Source organism: Furipterus horrens, unplaced genomic scaffold (genome assembly GCF_987537825.1).
Source record: "Furipterus horrens unplaced genomic scaffold, mFurHor1.1.pri manual_scaffold_4, whole genome shotgun sequence".
Lineage (NCBI taxonomy): Eukaryota > Metazoa > Chordata > Mammalia > Chiroptera > Furipteridae > Furipterus > Furipterus horrens.
In genome coordinates, this window is record NW_028327174.1 from 193,592,018 (window position 1) to 193,614,763 (window position 22,746).

General features: G+C 38.6%; 1 protein-coding gene and 1 long non-coding RNA gene across 2 annotated transcripts in view; one reads left to right on the top strand and one right to left on the bottom strand.

The window, feature by feature from the left end:
• Window positions 1-22,746, top strand: part of CNTRL (centriolin) — an 81,308-nt gene that overhangs the window by 26,206 nt on the left and 32,356 nt on the right. The window contains exons 10-19 of the mRNA XM_090274653.1: window positions 118-346; window positions 1,785-1,894; window positions 3,834-4,028; window positions 10,853-11,006; window positions 11,994-12,214; window positions 13,052-13,228; window positions 15,916-16,050; window positions 20,948-21,093; window positions 21,676-21,883; window positions 22,362-22,541. Of these exons, the coding sequence (XP_090130779.1) occupies window positions 118-346; window positions 1,785-1,894; window positions 3,834-4,028; window positions 10,853-11,006; window positions 11,994-12,214; window positions 13,052-13,228; window positions 15,916-16,050; window positions 20,948-21,093; window positions 21,676-21,883; window positions 22,362-22,541 (1,755 nt within the window). The remainder of the gene's footprint in view (window positions 1-117; window positions 347-1,784; window positions 1,895-3,833; window positions 4,029-10,852; window positions 11,007-11,993; window positions 12,215-13,051; window positions 13,229-15,915; window positions 16,051-20,947; window positions 21,094-21,675; window positions 21,884-22,361; window positions 22,542-22,746) is intronic.
• Window positions 80-6,492, bottom strand: LOC150013634 (uncharacterized). The gene is made up of 3 exons (XR_016510578.1): window positions 6,429-6,492; window positions 6,172-6,242; window positions 80-315 (listed from the first exon to the last, which is right to left on the bottom strand). It is a non-coding gene; the product is annotated as an uncharacterized LOC150013634 (long non-coding RNA).

Genomic DNA, 22,746 nt, shown 5'->3' on the forward strand with positions numbered 1-22,746 from the left:
TGAGTAACATTTAGGCAGTTCTGTGATATGTTCTTCACTAATAAAATGAATAATGTCACTTGACTGCTTATAAGTTACTTATTAAACCATACATCTGTTATTTTATTTTGCTTTTAGTATGTTGAAATTGATAAAACCCCAGAGGAAAGCCCATATATTGGCAGATCCAGATACAAGAGAAATATGTTTACCAGAGAGAGTTACATTATCGATAAAGCCCAGCCAATAGAGATCAAGAAGATGGAGCCAGATGAAGGGGACCATCCTAGAAATGGGCAGAAGACCTTGAGAGCTTCTACGCCACTGGACACACAACTGGAAGACAAAGAAGGAAAAATAAGTGCAGGTTTTAAGAAGTTATTTTAAATTCTTTAAAGATATAAATATGTTGAATATGTAGGCAAATTGTATTTTATAATTCTTTTACTTAACATGCTGAAGGCATTTATTAAATTGTTTATATGAAAAGTCTAAAACAAAAGTAGTGATTCATTGGGCGGGTTTTTGGGTTTTTTGGGTTTTTTTTTAGTTATTTCTATTATGTTAGAAAATGGAGTTTTTGACAGTAATATAATGACAACATATCCAGGGCTTACAAGAATGCTTAAATCTGCTCCTGCCAACAGATCCTTCTCACCATTGGAGCTATACATTCAAAGGCATAATTAGTAATAATTGAAGCCAGTGAAGTACTGCTTTATTACTATGCGTGTAGCTTAAACCTAAAGCAGTGCTTTGGACAGGCTGGATCAGTGCACTCTCCTTAGGCTGGAGCCTGAGGCTGGCTTTGACTCTTCCCAACCTGTCCCACACTCTACCTCCTCAACCTTCTCTCCCACCCCACCCCCAAAACATCTAATTCAAGGGATCTTACAGCCTCCTGGTAAGTCACAAAGAAGTCAATCCTAGAAGGCACTTAGAGACCCTACCAATGACAGATTTTGAATCCACTTTCCCACTTGGCTGCATGGATATGAAAGAAGGAGAAATCAGACTTGAGTTTGTGCATCCTGCTAGTAATCATGGCCCGTGGTGGGGCTCTCACCAATCATATTAGCAGCTCATCTTCCCTCGGTTAGTAGCTGAACGGAAAGCGTGGAAGGCCAGTAGAACTTGACTGGCTGAGCTGTCCATGTCTACATGTATACTATATGCCAGGCTCCAGAGGGGGAAAGCAAAAGTAAATCAGATATCTGGGCAGACTCGCTTCAGGCGCTCATCATTTTATAGGAGGCAGGGAAGAAGTGAGAGAGAAAAATAAATTAGAAATTTGAGGTAGAAACTAATTGGTTTGAGATTGCTCTAGTTGAAAAGGACTGTTTATTAGTGAATTTCTTGATATTGAGTCCCATTATAAAAGCATTTACCTCAACACAGGTTTTTTAAAAAATAGCTTGAGCCTAATTACATAACTTAGTGACATATTTACCAATAAAATCCTTATTCTCTCAAAAGAGTTCTTTAGTGTTGGGATTATCAAGTAAACCCCGTTTTATGTTAAGAATTTTACAAATTGAAGGATCAATTAAAAGGGACTAAATGGTAGTGGAAAAAATACAATAAAAAGATAAATTATAGTTCTATAGTATATCATGAAACTATTCTAGAGATTGAGAGGAAAACCATCATAAGAAATTACTTTTTTATTCCTGTGATCTATAATTTAATTTAACCTGTAATCTATAATTTAACTGGAGAGAAGAGGTTATTGTGAAGCAAAAATCTGGTAGAAATTAAAATTTAAAAATTTGTGTGTGTGTGTGTGCATGGTTTTAAATTTGCAGCACAAGCTCGGCTCTCAGAACTACATGATGAAATAGAAAAGGCAGAACAACAAATCTTAAGAGCTACTCAAGAAATTAAACAACTGGAAGACGCTATACAGCTTAAAAAAGTATGTAAAAGCAAAGCAGCAATGCTAAGAGGAAATGCAAAAAATGAAATGTTTTCTCCCTTCATAATCATGTAAAACAATTTTTTAAATCAATGCTGCTTAATTAATTATGGAATAATGAATTTTGGAATCAAATGTGGCTTTAGCATTTCCAATTACATTTTCCTTTCAATCATGATGGCATCCTATTAGCATTTTATAAAGTGTGTAGAAATGAATTACGATTTATGTAAAAAGATGTATTGGGTCTACTCTTACTATGAAAAGCACCTACATTACCCAGGGAAGTTGGTTTCTGATATATTTCCTAATTTAATTAAGCACTCCCTACTTCTGAGATCCTAGGATCTATATTAAGAGTCAGAAGACATCTCTACTACAACATAAACATTATCAAATAAGCAGCAGAAATGTAAATGATATAAAATATGGTGTACAAATTTCAGAAATTTCCAGGTGTGTCATGAAGAAGTAAGTAGCTCAAACCCATGATGTAATAGCATAGGGAGAAAATTCAAAAAAGGGAGTATTTGACATTTTACTTTTTAAGTATGCAAAAGGTTATATGCAACTTTAAGTATCAGTATTTCAGAATTATGAGGATAACTGCGTTCATACCATAGTAGATAAAACAAGAATGTAAAATCCAAATTATAGATTCTTTTTAAAGATATTGTTACTTTCAGATTATATAGTAACTAGAAATTGATTCAAGTTTTTTCGGAAGCTTACTATATGGCAGTCGCCTATTGGGCCCAGAGTAAATGAACAAAACAGATGTTTCTTTTCCTCATGGACAGGAAATAGATAATAAACAAACAAGCAAAAAGTAAAACAAATGTATAGTTAAACAATATTAAGTGTTGTAAGAAAAAAATAGAAAATTAGAAGAGGCAATAAAAAGGATATAATTTAAATGTGGGGACCCGAAGACCTCTCTGAGAAGGTGGCTTTTAGACTGAGACCCAAAGGATGAGAGGGAGCCAGTGAGGCAGTTAAGAGAAAGGTATTCCAGGCAAAGGTGACAATATGTGCAAAGGCCTTCAAACTAAAGATTCCTTTGCAGTGAGCGAGAGTATGGTGGAAAACAAGGTTAAAGATCATGCCAGGCTTCACAGGCCATTTTAAGGGGTTTGAATTTTATTCTGATGTAATGGGAAACCTTTGAAGGACTTCAGGTAGTACAGTGGCTAACCTTATTTGTATTTTTATAAGAGCACTCTGGCTACTGAAAGAGAGAGAAATGAGGGAGGTGGAAAGAATGGAGATTTGTGCATCTGTTCGGAGGCTGTTTTCGTACAGACGAGATGATAATACATTGGAGTGGGAAGGTGATGGTGAGCGTGGAGAGAAATCAGACCGATTCTATGTAAAATGTGGCCCTAGAGCTGATTGATAACTCTTAAAGGTAGCTCGAAGGTGGGAGATGATTTTAATAATTAAATAAGAATGTTTCATAATAGTACTGGCCAAAATTTTATATAGCTAGATTGATTGATGTAAATAATGGACTTTTTAAACAAAATGTGCCTGGAAGAAGTAGTTATTCTAAATCAGTAAATATAAATCTAAATTTTTTATTACACTATTAATTTGCTTGACATGCTAATAACAAGGGTAAGTACAATATAAAGTAAGTGCTATATATAAAGTCAGCTACCATTAATATGGTTATTAATAACTTACAAGTTGCTTATACTAGAGTGACAACTTCATTTTTACCTGCTATTAAATTATTAGCTTTCCTAAACTTTTATAAAATAAGGTTCTCTACATCTAATAAGCATAAAATTATATGAATGAAATGCCTACATAACTCCTACATTTTATTACTAAAAACCTCATAGAGCATACCTTTAAATTGTAAACGTTTTCTTTAAATTTGTAAATCAGTGTTGCTATTCCCCCGTTAATTGTGTGTTGGGGTGTGGGGGGTTAGGTTTCAGAAGCAGAGAAAGACCTTCTTTTCAAGCAGTTGAGTGGTAAGATACAACTTCTAAATAAATTACGCCAAGAAGCTCTGGATTTAGAAATGCAGAAGGAAAAGCAAAGGCAAGACATTGCTGAAAAGCAGAAGGAGATCAAGGACCTACAAATAGTCCTAGATAGCTTGGATTCTGAAGACCCAAAACATGTAAGTAAATGAAGAGATTTTGGCTTGTTCTGTGGGGACTAGAATATCGTTTTATCATTCTTAGCCTCAGAATCATTTTTGAAATTCCTTTTTAGTTTATTGCACAAATTTGAGTTACATATTTATATATGTATGTGTATAATGTGTGTTGTATATATTCATATGTGTGAATATATATAATATATATGAGTGTATGTGTTTAAAACAACAATCTAGTGTTTGAAGAAAGTAGCTTTCAGTAGAATGAGGGATGCATAGTATACTTAAGTGGTTGAATTTCATTATATTTCAAATCAAGAGAAACCTGCTTCAGGGTGCTCTGTAAACCTCTTACCCTTTCTCTGTCTTCCCCTTTTTTTCTTCATTATTAAGAGCGAGGTGGTAGGATAGGAGAGCAGAAGTGGGTTTAGAGTCCTTTTTCTACCCCTTCTTTGATTCTTTATGCAAATATTTCACTAAAGCTATTTGTTGTTTCATATTGTTTCATTTTGCTCTTAAAAATGAAACATTTCTCTAGAGTATATCTTCCTAAAATTTGGCCCGAGGTGGTTAGGTGGCTGGATGATGGAACTAGGTTCTTGTCTCTTTCTGACTGTACCCTGAGAAGTCTTACTAATGGCTTATATTTTACCCAATATTTATACAACACAAGTGAAAATATCTTCTTCATATTTTAATGGTGTACTTTGCATAACAAGGTGATTTTTAAAAGAACTTAAGCTCTCTGGATCAAGAGAAATCAGAGAATTTAACATGGTAAGAACAGTGCATTATATTGCTTTAAGTATTTGACAAGTTTTTAATTATTCCATTAAATATTTTAGTAAAATATTGTAGATATTTTTTTTGCAGACCAGCTAATTTTGACAAAGAGTGACCTTATCATCATAGATTTAAGGTCTTTTCTAACAAAACCTAAGACTTATTATTAAAATTGAAACCGAGAGTAATCTTATTTTAAATAATTTGTGATAAATGAAAAATTTGAGATTTTAAGTAATGTGTGTAATATGGTCAATAATATCTTTATTGCATTTACTTGTTCAGAAGTCTGCCACCCCTTGTGAGGCAGTCCCCTGAGGACTGGAACTGTATCTCTAGGGGCCAGCCCTATGTTTATGCATGCAAGCATCAAGGAAGGTAGGAAGGAACCAGCTTCTAGGCACTACCTGAAGCTCCTTTGCTGCCCCTTCCAGTTCTGTGATCTATGAGTCTAGTTAGAACCTAGATTGTATGTTCGCTTTCAGCTAATGACTGTGATATTCCTGGCAGGCACAGTCTAATGCTCACTGTATTTATGCAAAGAATTCCATATTGGAAGGATTAAATGAGAAGTAGGAATGGCATTCAAGTTTTGAAGGTAGCCAGACTCCATCTGTGTTGGTAGGAATGAAACATACAAACCAGATTTAAGATTCCTTTTTGGTATTGCGAAAACTACTAAAGAGGCCCTGGCCAGTGTGGGTTAGTTGGTTGGAGCATTGTCCCATAAACCAAAAGGTCGCGGGTTCAATTCCCATTTGGAGCACGTGCTTAGGTTGCAGGTTCGAGCCCCTCTCGCTCGCTATCTCCTTTCCTCTCTCTCTCTCTCTCTGGAATCAATGGATATATATATCCTCGGATGAGGATTAAAAAAAACAAAACAAAAAACTACTAAAGGTTAGTTCATAATGTTACAGCCTTGGTCTGAGCACCATAGGAACGTCTCTTTTTAATTTGTTCACTGGAGGGAGCATCTTTATCTAACTTGCACAAAGTCCCTATTGGCTACTGTTAGGCACCCCGTTTTAGGCTACAAATAGGAACATTTTAACAACAGGAAAAGAATCAAGAATGAGACCCCTGCATATTTTTTAACAGATTGTAGATCGACTTGTATTCAGTTAACTTTTATAATGTAATTAGATGAGGTATCTTTCTGAACTGCAAATAAAATTTAAAAGTAAAAGCTTGAGAGATTAGAAAATAGTATATGATAAGATATGATGGAAAGAAGTATATTGTGTCAACAATGGCTTGCATAGCCCTGGGTGTTTGCATACTGGTGAGGGGAACTTTTATCTCCCTATGAAATTAGTGACTTTTTTTCAATTTGCAAAAGATGAGAATGCGATTTTAAAAGGTTAAATGATTTCCCACTCACCCTTTTAGGTAGACGTAGAGCCCACGCTTATGCTGCTGCAATGACCCTCTCCCCACAAAGGAATTAAAGATCTAAAGAGATTAATTATTTTTAAAATTAGCTCAGAGCCGAGCCTAAGTCAAGTTCTCAACAAACAAACATTTTAACTACGTTTCAAAAGGAGAAGATATTTAAAAATCAGATCCCATTTTAGTTATAAAAATGATCATAGCTAGGAGCACAGCTGTAACAGAAGCAAATAATAAAGGAGGATTTACATCGCTCTTCCCTGCATGGCCATGCCCTGTAGAAGCAAGCGGCAACTGTTCCCTGTTGAGATTTAGCCTGTAGTGATCTTTTGCAAAAGGGGTGCGTGATTGGCCCTCGGGAGCTTCCTGTGTTGTGGGGCCGACGGAGGTTGCTCGTGATTGGACCGGCTCGCCTGTCGCTCACTCGGCCAGGAATGTGGTTTGAAGAGCTGGGAAGTTGCCGAGGTTTGGAGGCGCTTACAAAAATGTGGCTGTCAGAGAGGAAAGTGCACATAAATTTGAAGACATTAGAAAGCGTTCCGCCCACAATTTCCTTGTTCTCAACGGCTCATTTTTAACAGAACAAATTCTAAGTTAAGGTAGGATCTTTTTTTTTTTCTCTCTCTCTGCAAAGGGCTTAAGAGGAGGAGGAGGAGGAGGAGGAGGAGATGTTAAGTTCCTGTTTTTACAGTAATTCTTTTGTGAGCGCCAGTGTCCTGAAAATTGTGGAATCTACTTTTGCTCCCATGTGTTTAATGCAAATCACGGGCATAGTGAACCATTTTTTGTCCTGCATGTAAAGAAATTTAAATGAAAATTTTAATGGTGAATTTTAAACATGTATTGATAGAGATATGAATGCAGGAGTTTTTTGTTTTTGTTTTTTAATTCTTTCTTGAGCCATAAAATCCTTAAATTTGCTTAGAATTTAAGCTATTGCCTGCAGTTACCTTTTCAGAAAGATTTCAGATGGATATTTTGGGAACTAGAGACAAGTGTTTTGAAAGTCCCATCAAGATTTACCAGGAGTAAATTTAAAACCTTCTGATTTAGCTGCCATTCATTTGTTCGTTCTTGTCTTTGGAGGCAGCAGACCTCTAAAATTGAAAAAAAAGATGTTATTGTGTAACAATTGGGTCTTGGAGTTTGTTGTTTGGACTGTAATGTAGTTCTTTCTCCTGATAATTGATTTATTGTTCTGTTCCTCTGATGGAGGGTGGGGGTGGGGGTCAGGGTGCAAACTAGAGCTGCTGAGGGTGTGAGTGAGAGGGCAGAGATTCTCTGGGGAATTATTTTGTCCCCATATGAACAGTCTCCAAATGATCTGGGCAACTCATTTAATGAATCTGAGACTTAGTTTTCTCTTGTGTAAAAGGAAGAGTTAGACTATTCCCTAGTTGTCAGTTTCCTCCCCAGCACACCTGAGAAATACAATCCAGTCTCTTCAGTTGCCTGTAGCTCCCTGAGGCCATCCATGCCTGTCAGGGTGTGAGAGGGTGTGTGGTTGTGTGGAAGCTCTGTTTTCCACCAGTCACTTAGGCAGTAGAGAGGAGCGTGCCTCTACAGGGCCAGCCCTCCATCTTGAGAATCATTGGGTTACATGGTGTTTGAGGCCCCTCTGAGCTCCCAGTTTATTGAAATTAAATGTTTGGTTGTATAAGGAATTGAAAATGAACTTGAATTTCAAGTACATTTTTATTTCATGTCTCTATTATCCCATAAGAAACCTTTTTTAAAAGTACATATGATGTTTTTTATTAAAAAAGTATCATTTATTATAATATTTTTAATATAAGAAACTTATACAAAAAAGAAAAAAATCTCCTGTAATCCTTCCACCAAGATATAATCCTTGGAATATAGTCTTTTTCTATATGTAGACAAAATCAATTAACTTTTTGAAAAACTTAGTTTTAAATTTTTTTAAATTATATTTTATTGATTATGCTATTATAGTTGGCCTGATTTTCCCCTCTTTGCCCCTCTCCACCCAGCACCTGCCACTCCCTCAGACAACCTCCCCACCATTGTTCATGTCCATGGGTCATGCGTATGAGTTCTTTGGCTATTCCATTCCCTATGCTGTACTTGACATCCCCATAACTATTCTGTAACTATCTGTTTGTGCTTCTTAATCCCCTCACCTCTTCACCCATTTCCCCACACCCCCTTCCCATCTGGCAACCATGATTCTGTCTCTGTTCTTGTTTGCTTAGTTTTTTAGGTTCAATTGTTGGTAGATATTTTTGCCATTTTATTATTCATAGTTTTGATCTTTTTCTTAAATAAGTTCCTTTAACATTTCATATAATAATGGTTTAGTGATGATGAACTCCTTTAGTTTTTTTCTTGTCTGGGAAACTCTATCTGCCCTTGATACTAAATGATAGCTTTGCCGAGTAGAGCAATCTTGGTTGTAGGTCCCTGCTTTTCATGACTTTGAATATTTCTTGCCAATTCCTTATATCCTGCACGGCTTCTTTTGAGAAATCAGCTGACACTCTTATGGAAACTCCCCTGTAGGTAACTCACTTCCTTTCTGTTGCTGCTTTTAAGATTGTCTCTTTAACCTTTGGCATTTGAATTATGATGTGTCTTGGAGTGGGCCTCTTTGTGTCCATTGCTTGGGACTCTGTGCTTCCTGGACTTGCATGTCTATTCCTTTCACCAAATTAGGGAAGTTTTCTTTTATTAATTTTTTCAAATAGATTTCCAATTTCTTGCTCTTTCTCTTCTCCTTCTGGCACCCCTATGATGTGAATGTTGGACCTCTTGAAGTTGCCCTACAGGCTGCTTACACTGTCCTTATTTTTTTTGAATTCTTTTTTCTTCGTGTTCTGAATGGTTGTTTTGTGCTTCCTTATGTTCCAAATCATTGATTTGATTCTCAGCTTCACCCACTCTATTGTTGTTTCCCTGTAAATTGATGTTTATTTCAATTAGTGTATCCTTTGTTTCTGACTGGGTCTTTTTTATGCTGCTGAGGTCCTCACTAAGTTTCTTGAGCATCCTTATAACTAGTATTTTGAACTCTGCATCTGATAGATTGTTTATCTCCATTTCGTTTAGCTCTTTTTCTGGAGTTTCGATATGTTCTTTCGTTTGGGCCGTGTTCTTTGTCTCCTCATTTTGGTAGCCTACTGTGTTTGTCTCTATGTATTAAGTAGAGCTGCTTTGACTCTGTGTGTTGGTAGTGTGGCCTAATGTAGTAGGTGTCCTGTAGGGTCCAGTGACACAGCCTTCCCTATCACCCAAGCTGGGTGCTCAAGGTGCGCCCTTCATATAGGCTTGTAATTGAGCCTTGGTTGCTGTTGGCAGATCAGTGGGAGGGATTTACCCAAGCCAGTCAGCTGCAAGGACTGACTGTGACCACTGATCACCTCCTTCCACCTTTCATGGAAGATCAGCTGTGCAGGGTGGTGGTGCTCCAGTGTCATCTGTAGCTGTCCACTGGGTGCGCTGGCCTGGGGTTTTCTGGGTGGTGCAGGCCAAGGTCAGCCCCCACCTGTGTCTTGCCCAGGGCCATCCTGCCTGAGCTATAAAGCAATCTGAGATGGCTGCTACTTGTGCTAGGCTTGGAGATTCCCAGGCAAAGCCAAGCTGTGAATCTAAGCTGGCTATTGCTAGTGCTTGGCCTGGGCTCACTGAGGCCAGCAGTTGCTTATTTGAGAAGATTCAGGAAGTTGTGAAGCAGGAGCTGAGATCAGCCATTTATATAGAAGAGCAGCTTGGGTGCTCCCATAAGTTGGGTGGAGCTGAGTCTTGGGATATCCAAGGCAGGTCAAAAAGTGTTAGCCAGGTTGATGGAGTCTCAGATACCGCACCAGCCTGCCAGCCCTGTGGGTAGAGGGTCCAGAAAAGGGACAATGGCTTCTGCTCACCTTGATGCCAGACACCTCAACCTCCCACTGCTTGCCACTGGTGCCCATCAAGCTTCCACCCTGGTGCTGGAGCTCAGAGGGAGTGAGTCTCAGTAGGTGAGACCATGTGTGGATTCTTTAAGGTGAACTACTTGGGGCTCCAGCGGTTTTCCCTGCTGGTTTTTGCAGCCAGAAGTTGTGGGGACTTACCTTCCTGGCACTGGTACCCTGGGCTGGGGGGCCTGGTGTGGGTCTCGGACTCCTTGCTCCCAAGATATCCCTCCTGAGTTTTTATCTACCACATGTAGGTGAGGGACCAGCCCATTCCATGTCTGCGCCCCTACTACCGGTCTGGATGGATGTGATTTTTTAATTCCATTATTGTCAAATGTACATTAAGCTCAATTTTGGACAGTTCTGAGTAATAGTTGTTCTATATTTTAGTTGTTATTTTGATGTGGTTATGCAAAAAGGTGAGCCATGTTCGCCTATGCTGCCATCTTGACCAGAAATCCTTGAAAACCTTTTTAAAGAGACATATTTTAATGCAGTTCAAAGAACTCGGAACCTGGCTACATTACCTACCAGCTGTGTCCTCAGAAAAATCACTCAACGTCTTTTATCCTAAATTTGCTCATCTATAAAGTGGAGATGGTTCCCACATCAAGTCATCCTGAGGTTTAAATGAAAACTACTCATGTGAAAGCAACACAGGGCCTGACATACTGCCAATTATTACATTTTATTTTCCAATTTTCCTTTTAAAAAGTTAAGGATTATTATTTTTAAGAGAGGGTTTTTTTTTCAATGCAGTGCCATATGAAGGCTCAGAGAAGGGGTAAAGAGCAACAACTTGGCATTATGAACAAGCAGTACAAACAACTTGAAAGCCGTTTGGATGAGATACTTTCTAGAATTGCTAAAGAAACTGAAGAGATTAAGGACCTTGAACAACAGCTTACTGAAGGTGAGAATTTAAGTTTATTTAAGAGTAAATGACATCCAGATGGGCATTAATCTGGATAATAACGGAATATGCTTCAGCTCTTAGTACTCATATTTGGTAGGGAAATATTAGCACAATACCCAAAAGTGTGTGATAAAATTAAAAATTTTAAGTTTAATTTTGTTGTGCTGATGTCCTAGTGAGTCAGTTCATTGCAGTCGGTAGGCAAGAAGTCAAGTTACATGATCATGATTAACTCTGGCATGTGATTGCCCTCTTCTAAGGCATAAGATCCTTTCAGGAGCAAAGAGCCCACCGCCATCAGGGATTCAGTGTCCAGTTATAAGGAGAATGTATAGAGAACTTGAGAATCTATTTTTGCAATGCAGATTTAAGTTGTGACATTGTCACAAGAGCAGAAGTGAGTATAGAATGGTGAGAGCCTTCGCTCAGTGTAAGATCCCCGTCCCTGTTCTGCCATTATCAGCTGTGTGACCCGGGACAAATTATTTCCATTTCAATCATTAGTTGTTGGGAAGATGAAATAAGATAAGGTTCATAAAGTGCCTGGCACATAGTAGATGCCTAATATATGGTCGGTTTGGATTTTTTTTCTGTCTTCAGGTTTCATGTTTATGTTCCCAGTTTTGTGTGTTGAGTGGTTTTGTTTTGTGTATCTAGCAGCAAGAACTCAGTTTTGCATACATTTTTTCATTTTATTTGGACATTACTACTTTAAGTTTTTTACAGTAAGAATTAAGTATTTTATAAGCAGTGTCCACTAAACATACTATTTTTATCATATACCTGCTTATTACGCCTCTACTATGAATAGCAGGGGCAAAATTATCATTATATCTTGAAAAATAAAAATAAGATAGTAAGAAATAATTGAAAGCTTAGACTTTCGTTCTTAGCTGCTAACAACTAAGGAGACTAAAAGCAGTATTACTCATGTATCTTGAAAGCATTTTCTTATATAAATTACTTTCCCTTTTTTCGTCTTAGGCCAGATAGCAGCCAATGAAGCCCTGAAGAAAGATTTAGAAGGTGTCATCAATGGGCTGCAAGAATACCTGCAGACTATCAAAGGCCAGGCAACCCAGGCTCAGAGTGAGTGCAGAAAGCTGCAGGGGGAGAAGGAGACGTTGCTGCAGAGACTGACCGAGGTGGAGCAGGAGAGGGACCAGCTGGAAATAGTGGCCATAGATGCAGAAAATATGAGGAAGGTATGAATGATTTGTTTTTTCTTGCAACCCAAATGATTCAGATGCCTCGTGCCCTTGGGACCACCCCTTGAAAAACTCTTCTATAGAAGCTCTCATTGTAGAATCCCCCCCTTTAATCCAGAATAGTTTATCTACTTCTTTAAGGTCCCAAATAAATAGATGCAGGCCTTAATGTTTAGTTATGAAAAATAGATGAACTAAAATGACTCAGAACTGAGGTATGCTAATCAGTATGTACTTATGTTCTTGTTAGCAATCATTTAAGTTGTTCTGTCAGCCTTACTATTAGAGAGTGCTCATCTCATTTTGTTCTTTTGGTAAGGGAACCCACTGTGGTTTTATAGAGTGTGGGCTTTAGAGTCAGAGATCTCACTTCATGTTCTCACTATAGCTTTTCTTAGCTACACAGCCACATGCCATTTACTTAGGTGTTCGTTCTTCTCATCTGTGAAATGGGAGTTATAGCTTTTCTTACGCAGTAATTATGAAGATGCGATGAAATAATGAATGTGAAAACATTTATTCCAATATCTGATAGAAAAATAGGTTTTAAATTCCACTCTCCTCTTTTTACCTGTTCAGGCACATTTAAAGTATCACACTTTGAAAAACACATTGGGAGCTTACTGATTTTTCTGATTACATTTAGTCAGGGTTTTGCTTTCCAGCCTGGATATGCACAGCCTGTGGCTTCGTGACACTGCTGATGAACACTTTCTGTGCCAGGCTGGCCAGCTTTTGGTTTATTGCGCTCAGGTTTCTTACAGCGATTTGCAGATGCTTCAGCAGCACAGTGAGGGTTTTGTAGTTAAACGTACCCTTCCTTAACCCTTCCAGGAGCTCGCAGAGCTAGAAAGTGCCCTCCAGGAGCAGCATGAAGTGAATGCATCCCTGCAGCAGACCCAGGGAGATCTCAGTGCCTATGAGGTTGAGCTGGAGGCTCAGCTGAAAGTCCGGGATGCTGAAGCCAACCAGCTCAAGGAAGACTTGGAAAAACTAACAAGGCTCAGCCAGGTAAGTAAGAGCATAAAGCCATCTAGGAACCAAGTAACTTGTGGCCTTAATATGTCTTTAATGTAATGTAAGATTAAACACTTTTTAATATAATGTATGTAGAGTGATAGGAAGAGCACATTTTTGGAGTCAGACATTCCGAGTTCAAATACTACCCCTGTTTAAACAATTATAAATCACTCATCGCTCTGAGTTTCTGACAAATGCCTCTTCATGATGAGGATAGGGAGATAATGGACATGAAAGCATCTAGTAGTTGGTATTCTGTAAATTCTAGTCTCTCAAACAGCTTTAAGAGACCTCCTTTAAGTTGATGTTAAATTTTATTTTGCTACCTCTTATTTTGGTCGGATGAAATATCCACTCATTTAAATTATATCTGTAAATTAGAGAAATAGTTATTCATCCAGTAAATACTTACTAATTATCCATTGAGGGCTAGATGTGAGTGTTGCAGAAAACAGCACAGACATGGTCACAGTCCTTGTGGAGCTGAGTCCAGTAGGTGAAACAGGTGTGGAAGAAAGAAAGGGATAAGGTTCTGTGGCTAGAGGCGGGATGTTCAGGGAGGACTACCCTACAGAAATGATGTTTCAGCCAAGGCTTGAAGGATGAATAGGAAATGGCCATGCACAGGGAGTGGGGTGAAAATGGTAACTGGTAAAAGGGTGAGTATTGTAGACAGAGAGGTGAGGAGAAAGAGCAGAGTGTATTGAAGTGCTGAAAGTGTACATATGCCTGCAGTATCCCAGGAGCAAGGAGAGGAGGAGGGAAGGGAAGACACAAGCAGAGAGGCAGACAAAGGCCAGTTATAGTATGTTCTTTATCAAATTAAAAATTCAGTTGGTTAGAGTGTTGTCCCGATAGCCAAGGTTGCGGGTTTGATCCCCGGTCAGAGCACATACCAGAATTAACCAGTGAATGCATGGATGGGTGGGACAGTGGGTTGATGTCCCCCACACCTTCCTCTCTCTAAAAGGTAAATAAAAGAAAAAGAAAAAAATACAGTTTTGTTTAGCTATTAGCCAAAGAGATTGCATGTTCCTCCAGGAGGTCCACCCTGACCTTCCCCATCTGCCTGCTAAAAGTCTGGGTTTAGGACTCTGCTTTGCTTTTCCAATAACCTTGTGCTCAATCAAAGCATCTTATCATGTGTATGGTGATCATAGGTTTATATTGCCAATCTTTTCTGCCAGACTCAGCATAGCCAATGCCCAAAGTGTATGTGTCTGTTTCTGTTTCTGTTTCCTCAGGGGCTAGAACATGAGGAGGGAGGGTCAGTATGTTCTTATGGATGAAAGTGAAATAAAATAAGGTAGTGTGAATCCCAGGAATTTGTATAGAATAGCATTCAGATGATTAGAAATGGAAATAAAAATAGGTCTGGCTTATTATAGTAATTACTTTCTATTCCTTATCACATGTCAAAGACCACTTGCCAATTACCAGGATTATACTTTTTAAGACTACCAAATTTTACAGAACTACAGTTGATAACAGCTTTGGGGGGAAAAAACTGCAGATGATATGACCAGAGTGCAGAAAATAGGAGATTGGGGGAAAATAACTAAAATAACAGTAAATACATATTCTTAAATAATAGTAAATAAGATTTCTAATTTCTAGATGGTATGTACTTTCAAATCAGTTCCTTTTCTTTTTTTTAAAGCCAGCCCTTAGCTTGAAATTCACTGTCCTTTGTATTTCCATTGTCTTTTTTTTTTATCTCTCATAAGTCTTGACAACAATACAACTACCTGGCCCTAGCTACGTGGCTCAGTTGGTTGGAGCATTGTCCCATACACCAAAAGGTCATGGGTTTGATCCCCGGTCAGGCACATACCTATGTCGTGTGTCCAACCCCTGGTTGGGGCGTGTATGGGAGATCAGTGTTTCTCTCTTACATTGATGTTTCTCTCTCTCCCTCCCTCCTCCTCTCTTGCTCCTTTCCTCTCTAAAAAACCAATAAAACATACCCTCGATGAGATATAATATACATTTAATATACAACATATATACTTAATATAAGATATATTTTATATATATAAAACATATTTATATGTGCAAAACAGCCTGGCCTTTTCACAAATTCACTTGGTGTTGAAGGGGTCACTCCCTTCCTTGGCATTAGGAGTACCAAGATTGGTCTTCAGATCACCTGTTGACAGTGTGATATCTAGAGGTCTCAGAATGGTACACTTTAGTTATATGAAATCACTTGTGAAGCTTGGTAAATGCATATTCCTGGGCCCCACCCTAGATATTCTGGTCCATCAAGTCTGAGATGAGTCTAGGCTTACGCATTTTTAATAGGCACACCAAGTGATTTTGATGCTGGTATTTGAGAAATATTGGTCTAAGTGAAAGGAGAGCAGTAATTGTTAAATTAGCCACAGAGCGTTTGAAGGGAGATACTGGGGACCACCCCCAGAGATTCTGATTTGATCTATCTGGACTGAGTTGATTTTGATACTTACTCTTCTTTAAGTATTAATAGTTTAAGGAGGCAAGTGAAAAAAATTGCTATGAACCTTTAAATTTGGGAGTACAGACATAAAATTGAGTTGTTAAGAAACCATAGCTAGCAAGGGACAGCATATGTTGTAAATTTCTTTTTTCCTTTTGAGATCATTAATTATTGCTCTTTTGTGTTTATGGTTTCATATTATTGCTTCCTGTGGCAATAGTTAGAACAATTAGCCCTTCAAGCAGAACTTGAGAAGGAAAAGGAAGCCCTCAAGAATGCCCTCGGAAAAGCCCAGTTCTTAGAAGAAAAGGACCAAGAAAACAGTGAGCTCCGTATGCAACTTGAACAGCTGCAGGTAGGGACTTGTTGGTTCAGAAGATATTCTTACATGGGACACTCACAGACAGTGACATCTTCAGTCAGCAACTTGACCACCTGCTCTAACGTGTAATAAGCAACTTGAATTATTAGGCGGAAAAAAAACATTCTGAGTGGGACAGTACCACAGCCTCTGTTCCCTTGTGAGCCCATTGTTTTAAAATTATTAATATATATACACACACACACACACACACACACACACATATCATTAATGTTGTTAGGTTGGTGCAAAGAGAGGGGAACAGTATCAATTGTAAACAGAGAGTTCTGTGTAAACTCACAGGCGAAAGCACAACCTTGCCTTTCTCCTGGCAGCACCTTTGTCACCAGACTGAGCTCAGGTTTTCAGATTGGTTCCTTCTTTTTCCACTGAACTGTCTGGCCAGGAACTTAACTACAGTGGGTTGCAGTAGAACTTCTTAACTCTAAACCGTTTTTATAATCCCTCAGAAAGGATGCTATTAAAAATGCAGTCATTTTACATTGGTGGGGAGTTTTCTTTGGCCAAATATCTTTATAGCGATTGTCACAATACTGTGACCAACAAACTGCAGGAGAAACAGGGGGACAGGATTTTCCAGATAATTAAACTCTCTCAAAGAGGACAGATGTCTGAACAAACGAGTAGCTGGATCAATACTCAGTTTCCAGATCTGTGAGGTCAGGGCCCGCTTGGCTGACTGGGGTGACAGCTATTACACTTCCCCATACGTAAAGGGGCAGAGTTGCTGTGGTTTGGGAAAAGCTCCAGAAAGTCAAGCAGCGAAGTTTGTGACAAATAAGACTAAGTTCACCCAAATTCTCTCTCTTCCTCCAATGCCTTAAATATTTTTAAGTATATTTTATTAATTATGCTGTTACAGGTATCCCCATTTTACCGCTTTTTCCCCTTCTTCCCAGTGCCCCCTTTCCCTCCAGCAATCCCCACACCCCTTAGTTCATGTCCATGGGTTGTACATGTAAGTTCTTTGGGGTCTCCCTTTCCTGTGTTATTCTTAATGTCCCCCTGTCTATTTTGTACCAACCAATTATGCTTCTTAATCCCTCCACCATTTCCTATTTCCCCCCCTCCCAGCTGATAACCCTTCAAATGATCTTCATACCTATGATTCTATTCCTATTCTGGTTTGCCTAGTTGGATTTTGTTTTTATTTTTTAGATTCAGTTGTTGATAGTTGTGAGTTTGTTGTCATTTTACTGTTCATAGTTTTGATCTTCTTTTTCTAAAATAAGTCCCTTTAACATTTCATGTAATAATGGCATGGTGATGATGAACTCCTTTAGCTTTACCTTGTCTGGGAAGCACTGTATCTGCCCTTCCATTCTAAATGATAGCTTTGCCAGATAGAATAATCTAGGTTGTAGGTCCTTGCTTCCCATCACTTTGAATACCTCTTGCCAGCCCCTTCTTGCCTGCAAAGAATTTTTCTTTTGAGAAATCAGCTCATAATCTTATAGGAGCCCCTTTGTAGGTAACTCTCGGCTTTTCTCTTGCTGCTTTTAAGATTCTCTCTTTATCTTCAACCTTTGGCATTTTAATTATGATGTGTCTTGGTGTGGTCCTCTTTGGGTCCAACTTACTTGGGACTCTCTGTGCTTCCTGGACTTGCATGTCTATTTCCTTCACCAAATTAGGGAAGTTTTCTTCCATTAAGTTTTCAATTTCATGCTCTTCCTCTTCTTCTTATGGCACTCCTATGATTCGAATGTTGGCATGTTTAAAGTTGTCCCAGAGGTTCCTAAGACTCTCTTCACTTTTTTTTTTTTTTTTTTTGCATTCCTGTTTCTTCTTTCTGTTCTGGTTGAATATTTATTTCTTCCTTTTGTTCCAAATCGTTGGTTTGAATCCCAGCTTCCTGCCCTTCACTGTTGATTTCCTATATATTTTTCTTTATTTCACTTTAAATAACCTTCATTTCTTCCTTTATTATTATTATTTTATTTTTTTTTTTTGCCGTGCTCTATAAGTTCTCTGAGCATCCTTATCACCAGTGTTTTGAACTCTGCATATTATAGCTTGGCTGTCTCCATTTCATTTAGTTCTTTTTGGGGGTTTTGTTCTGTTCTTTCATTTGGGCCATACTTCTTTGCCTCCTCTATTTGGCAGCCTCCCTGTGTTTGTTTCTGTGTATTATGTAGAGCTGATTTTACTCCATGTCTTAGCAGCGTGGCCTATGTAGCAAAGCCACCTGTAAATTGTGTGGGGCAGAGCCTTGGGTAATTGCCATGGCAGTGCCACCCACTTCACCACTCTGTGACTCTGTTTGTGGCTTAAGAGAGGGGACAGTGCCGCTGCCTGGCTTCTGGCAGTTTGTGCAGCACTCGCCCCATTTCCAATCATGTCACCCACTTCCTGTATGCGATTGTACCCTTCCAGTTGCTGCCCTGGGGTTTGCATATGTTCTAAGACCATGTGAGCCCTTTAAGCAGCAAAAATCTGGGACTTTATGGGGGTTTCTCTTCCTGGTGCTGGAACCCTGGGCTGTGTAGTCTGGCCTGGGACTGGGATCACTTGCTCCCAGGGTATCCCTCCTGATTTTTATCTATCACATGTGAATGTGGGACTGTCTGTTCTGCCTCTGCTGTTTGTCTGAGCCACATCACCTCCCTGCCCCGTGACTCCATCTGGATGAATGTGGCTTCTTTAAATCCTTGGTTGTCAGATTTCCATACAGCTCGATTTTCTGATGGTTCTGGTTGTTATTTGTTTTTGAGATCTGGTTGAATGAGGAGGTGAAGTTTGTCTACCTACGCCTCCATCTTGCCCAGAAGTGCCTTGAATATTTTTTCTTCAAAGTTTAAAGAAATCTAAAAACCTAGAATTTAATTTTTACTGCTCTCAGTTCAACTTCTGAAGCAAATATAAAAGATGTATATGTTTCCATTTTTGTGTGAGTTTTGTGTGTGTTGGGTGTTCATTGGGTTATTTTTATTTTTACTATAGGAAAATTTCAAATAATCACAAAAATAGAATAGTCATAATCTTTATTGACCAGCTTTAACAATCCTCAGCATTCTGCCATTCTGTTTCAGTTAGTCCACATTTTTTTTCTGGAATATTTTAAGGAAAATCTCATACATCGTTATTGCACTCATAAATGCTGTAATATACATCTCTTAAAGAACAGGACTGAACTATATTCTTTGGGGGCTTTCTCCGAAGTAGAAACTGAACTCAGCTTTCCAGAATTCTTGGCCCTTTGGTTATTTAGCCTACTAACCTACTACAGAGTACAAGTTAAACTCCTGACTTGTCTTGCCAGAAATCATTTAGTTTCAGTGAATCTAAACCTACTAACACTACCTCAGGGAAGGAGACAACTTGGCCAGGAACCAGAGCTGTTCTGTCAACCTATCAGGGGCTTCACAGCCCTCTTATTTCTCCTACTCTGTCTTTCTGGGCATTGTGTTTAGTCCAACATGGATCTCAGCCCTGAGCTGACATGCCTTCATAGGTCCAGCTCTTATGCAGACTTGCTGTACTGACTCTTGGCCCAGTTTTTGGAGAGAGTTAGAACTTGTTTTCAGTGGATTGGCTGGCGTTGGATCAGATTACCTGCGGCCAGCATTAGACAGTAGTACAGAAATGGCCACCTCAGGGCCACTGGGCAAGGACATTCTGCAGATAAGAGGACTCTAGATAGGACAGGCACATAACACCTTCATTGCAATTCTAAATTCTCCATTTTAGTTCATACTGTTACACTGAGTTTGAAATAAATTAATTACTCAGGTAGTTATTCAGGGGAATATAGTTAGTAACTTAGGATATAGAATTATTTTTCTTTACAATTTAGGGAAATATTAACAGTTTCTTTTTACTTGAAAGGGCCATTGTCTGAATTTAATTCTGAGGTGTAGATATATTTGTTAGTTTGTTGGTAGTGAAAATATGCTGGGATATAATCTCTCAAAGAATTATAAGCTATTAGAGAAGCTTCAATATTAGGTGTTCTATTTTTCAGTTGATTGACAGATGGATCTCAGTGCTATGGGAAAGTGTTTTTGTTTTTGTGTTTTTAACTTTGAATTATGGACATTTTCAGGCATATACAAAAAGAGAATACTATTAATAAAATGAATCCTCATGTATATACCACCGATCTTCACAATCATGGCCAATCTCATTTCATTTATAATGCCCTCCACATTCTGCCCCTCACACCTATCAAACATGGAATTATTTTGAAGTAAATCCAAATATATTTTATCTGTAAATACTATACTACTACATGTATCTCAAAAATATGAGGGCTTTGAAAAAGCATAAACATGGATACCATTTACACCCCAAATTATAATAATCCCCTAATATCTATCATCAAATACTTCATCAGTATTCAAATTATCTCATAAAATTTTTAAGTGTTTTGTTGGAATCAGGATCCGAAGAAGGTACACACGTTGCATTTGGTTAACTTGATTCTCAAGTCTCTTGTAGTCTATAGATTTCCTCTTTTTGTAAATTTGCTTTGTGTTAAGGAGAACTAGGTCTTTGCCCTGTAGAGTTGTCCATATTCTAGGTTTTGCTGTTTGCATCCTCATAGTATTGATTATGTCCCCATATGGAGGCTTGTTTAAATTCAAGTTAGGTTTTGGCAAGAAGACATTCAGAGGTCATGCACATGGGAACCTCTTTTGGCGTCACATCAGGAGACATCATAATGCCTGGTTGTGTCTTTTGTGAATTTTGATTGAACAGCAGTAGATTCAGGTATTGTCAGCCTGAGTGGAAAGGGTTTAAAAAATTAGTAAAGGATGTTTAATAAAACTGTCATATGACAAGTAATACAGACTGTATATGTATCTGTGGGTCTATTTTTATTTCTGTTTTGCTAACCTTTACCTCCTCATTTTACTCCCCTTCATAGGATGATAATAACCTGTTGAAACAGCAACTTAAAGATTTCCAGAATCACCTTAACCATGTGGCTGATGGCTTGATCCGTCCAGAAGAAGTAGCAGCTCGTGTGAATGAGCTACAGAGAAATCTGAAATCAGGAGCAGGAGAAATGAGGTAATGGAAAATCAGGACCTCCAAGTATACAGTGGGCCCAGCTGTGAGGATCAGTGATGAATCTCACCTTTCCAAGTACTGTAATATCACTCATTTCTTTTGTCAGGTTTCCCTTTATCATAGTTTCATGGTTGAGACACCAGAAAGCTTAATTCAAATTGTCAGTCACTGATATCTTTTTTTTTTTTTACATTTTAAATCTCTTAGAATTTTTGGTATTATTTAATTTTCAAAACAAAGATTTTAAGAGTAACCCTAGAGTTCATTATATATGGTTAGGAAGTAGGGACACATTATGCATTTTAAATAGAAAACAACCATCAAAAGTTAATTTAAATATATGAAATGGGCATTTATTTTTTGAGCAAACGTTGTTAGCCTGTGTTTTCAGAGTGACTAAGAGTGATTTGATAAAACAGTCATTTGCACCTCAGAGATGCTCAGTAAGTTGCTATGGGTTGACACCAGTCCCATTCCATACGACTTTTTATTCCTGCACTGATGTTACCAGCATTCTTGTACCTGACATCTAGCATCAAAATATAGTGTCACGTTTATAACCATCTTTTTCTCCCTTACCAGAATCCATAGTCCTTCAGATGTCTTAGGGAAAAGTCTTGCTGATTTGCAGAAACAGTTCAGTGAAATCCTCGCATGCTCCCAGTGGGAAAGAGAGGAAGCACAAGTGAGAGAGAGAAAACTCCATGAAGAAATGGCTCTGCAACAAGAGAAACTGGCGAGTGGACAAGAGGAGTTCCGGCAGGCCTGTGAGAGAGCCCTTGAAGCAAGAGTAAGAAAGGGCAAGAGGCAGCTGGAGGGAAGTGTTGGGCAAATGTTCACATTTTTCTGCAAATTACAATGCTCCCTTTCTTGTATAAATACAGTACAAATGTTGTTATTTTCACTCATAACATGTCAGGCTGGGTGTGACTAAAAATTCAACCCCGAATATGGGTATTGACCTTAAAGTCAGGCTTCTTTGTTACACTGTGTTTTCCTTGTCCTGGAAGCAAGGGAGGTCTGTTTCTTGATATGCAAGTAAAGAATGTCACATTGCTAAGTATAGCATGGTGCCAGAATCGGATTTTTTTGGTGTAATTTTTAATGAGACAAACATTAAAATGGATCGTGGAGAATATTCAAGAGAAAACCACCCCCAGTAACTCTGAATATAAAATTTTGTCACACATTTAAAAAATGAAATATAACTCTCCAAAAAGTTTTTATTTTGCTTGAAAATCAGCTTTGAAGCTCTCATTTTTTCACAGATTAATTTGGATAAGAGGCAACATGAAGCAAGGATCCAGCAATTAGAGAATGAAATTCACTATTTGCAAGAAAATCTAAAAAGTATGGAGGAAATCCAAGGCCTTACGGATCTCCAACTTCAGGAAGCTGATGAAGAGAAAGAGAGAATTCTGGCCCAGCTCCAAGAGTTAGAGAAAAAGGTGGGGAAGAGGAAGAAAGAGACCCACGAGTCCCTGCTGCCTGGTCCTGTCCCCAGCGATCAGGCCAGCTGAGAAGGGGTGTGGTCCACGGTCACCTCTGGCTGCATTGCTGGCCCAGCAGTGAACCTAACCTAAGAGAAACCGGGGCGCATGTCATCGAATCAGTGCCCTGAGACAAGGGTGCCAGCATAGATGCAAACAAGAG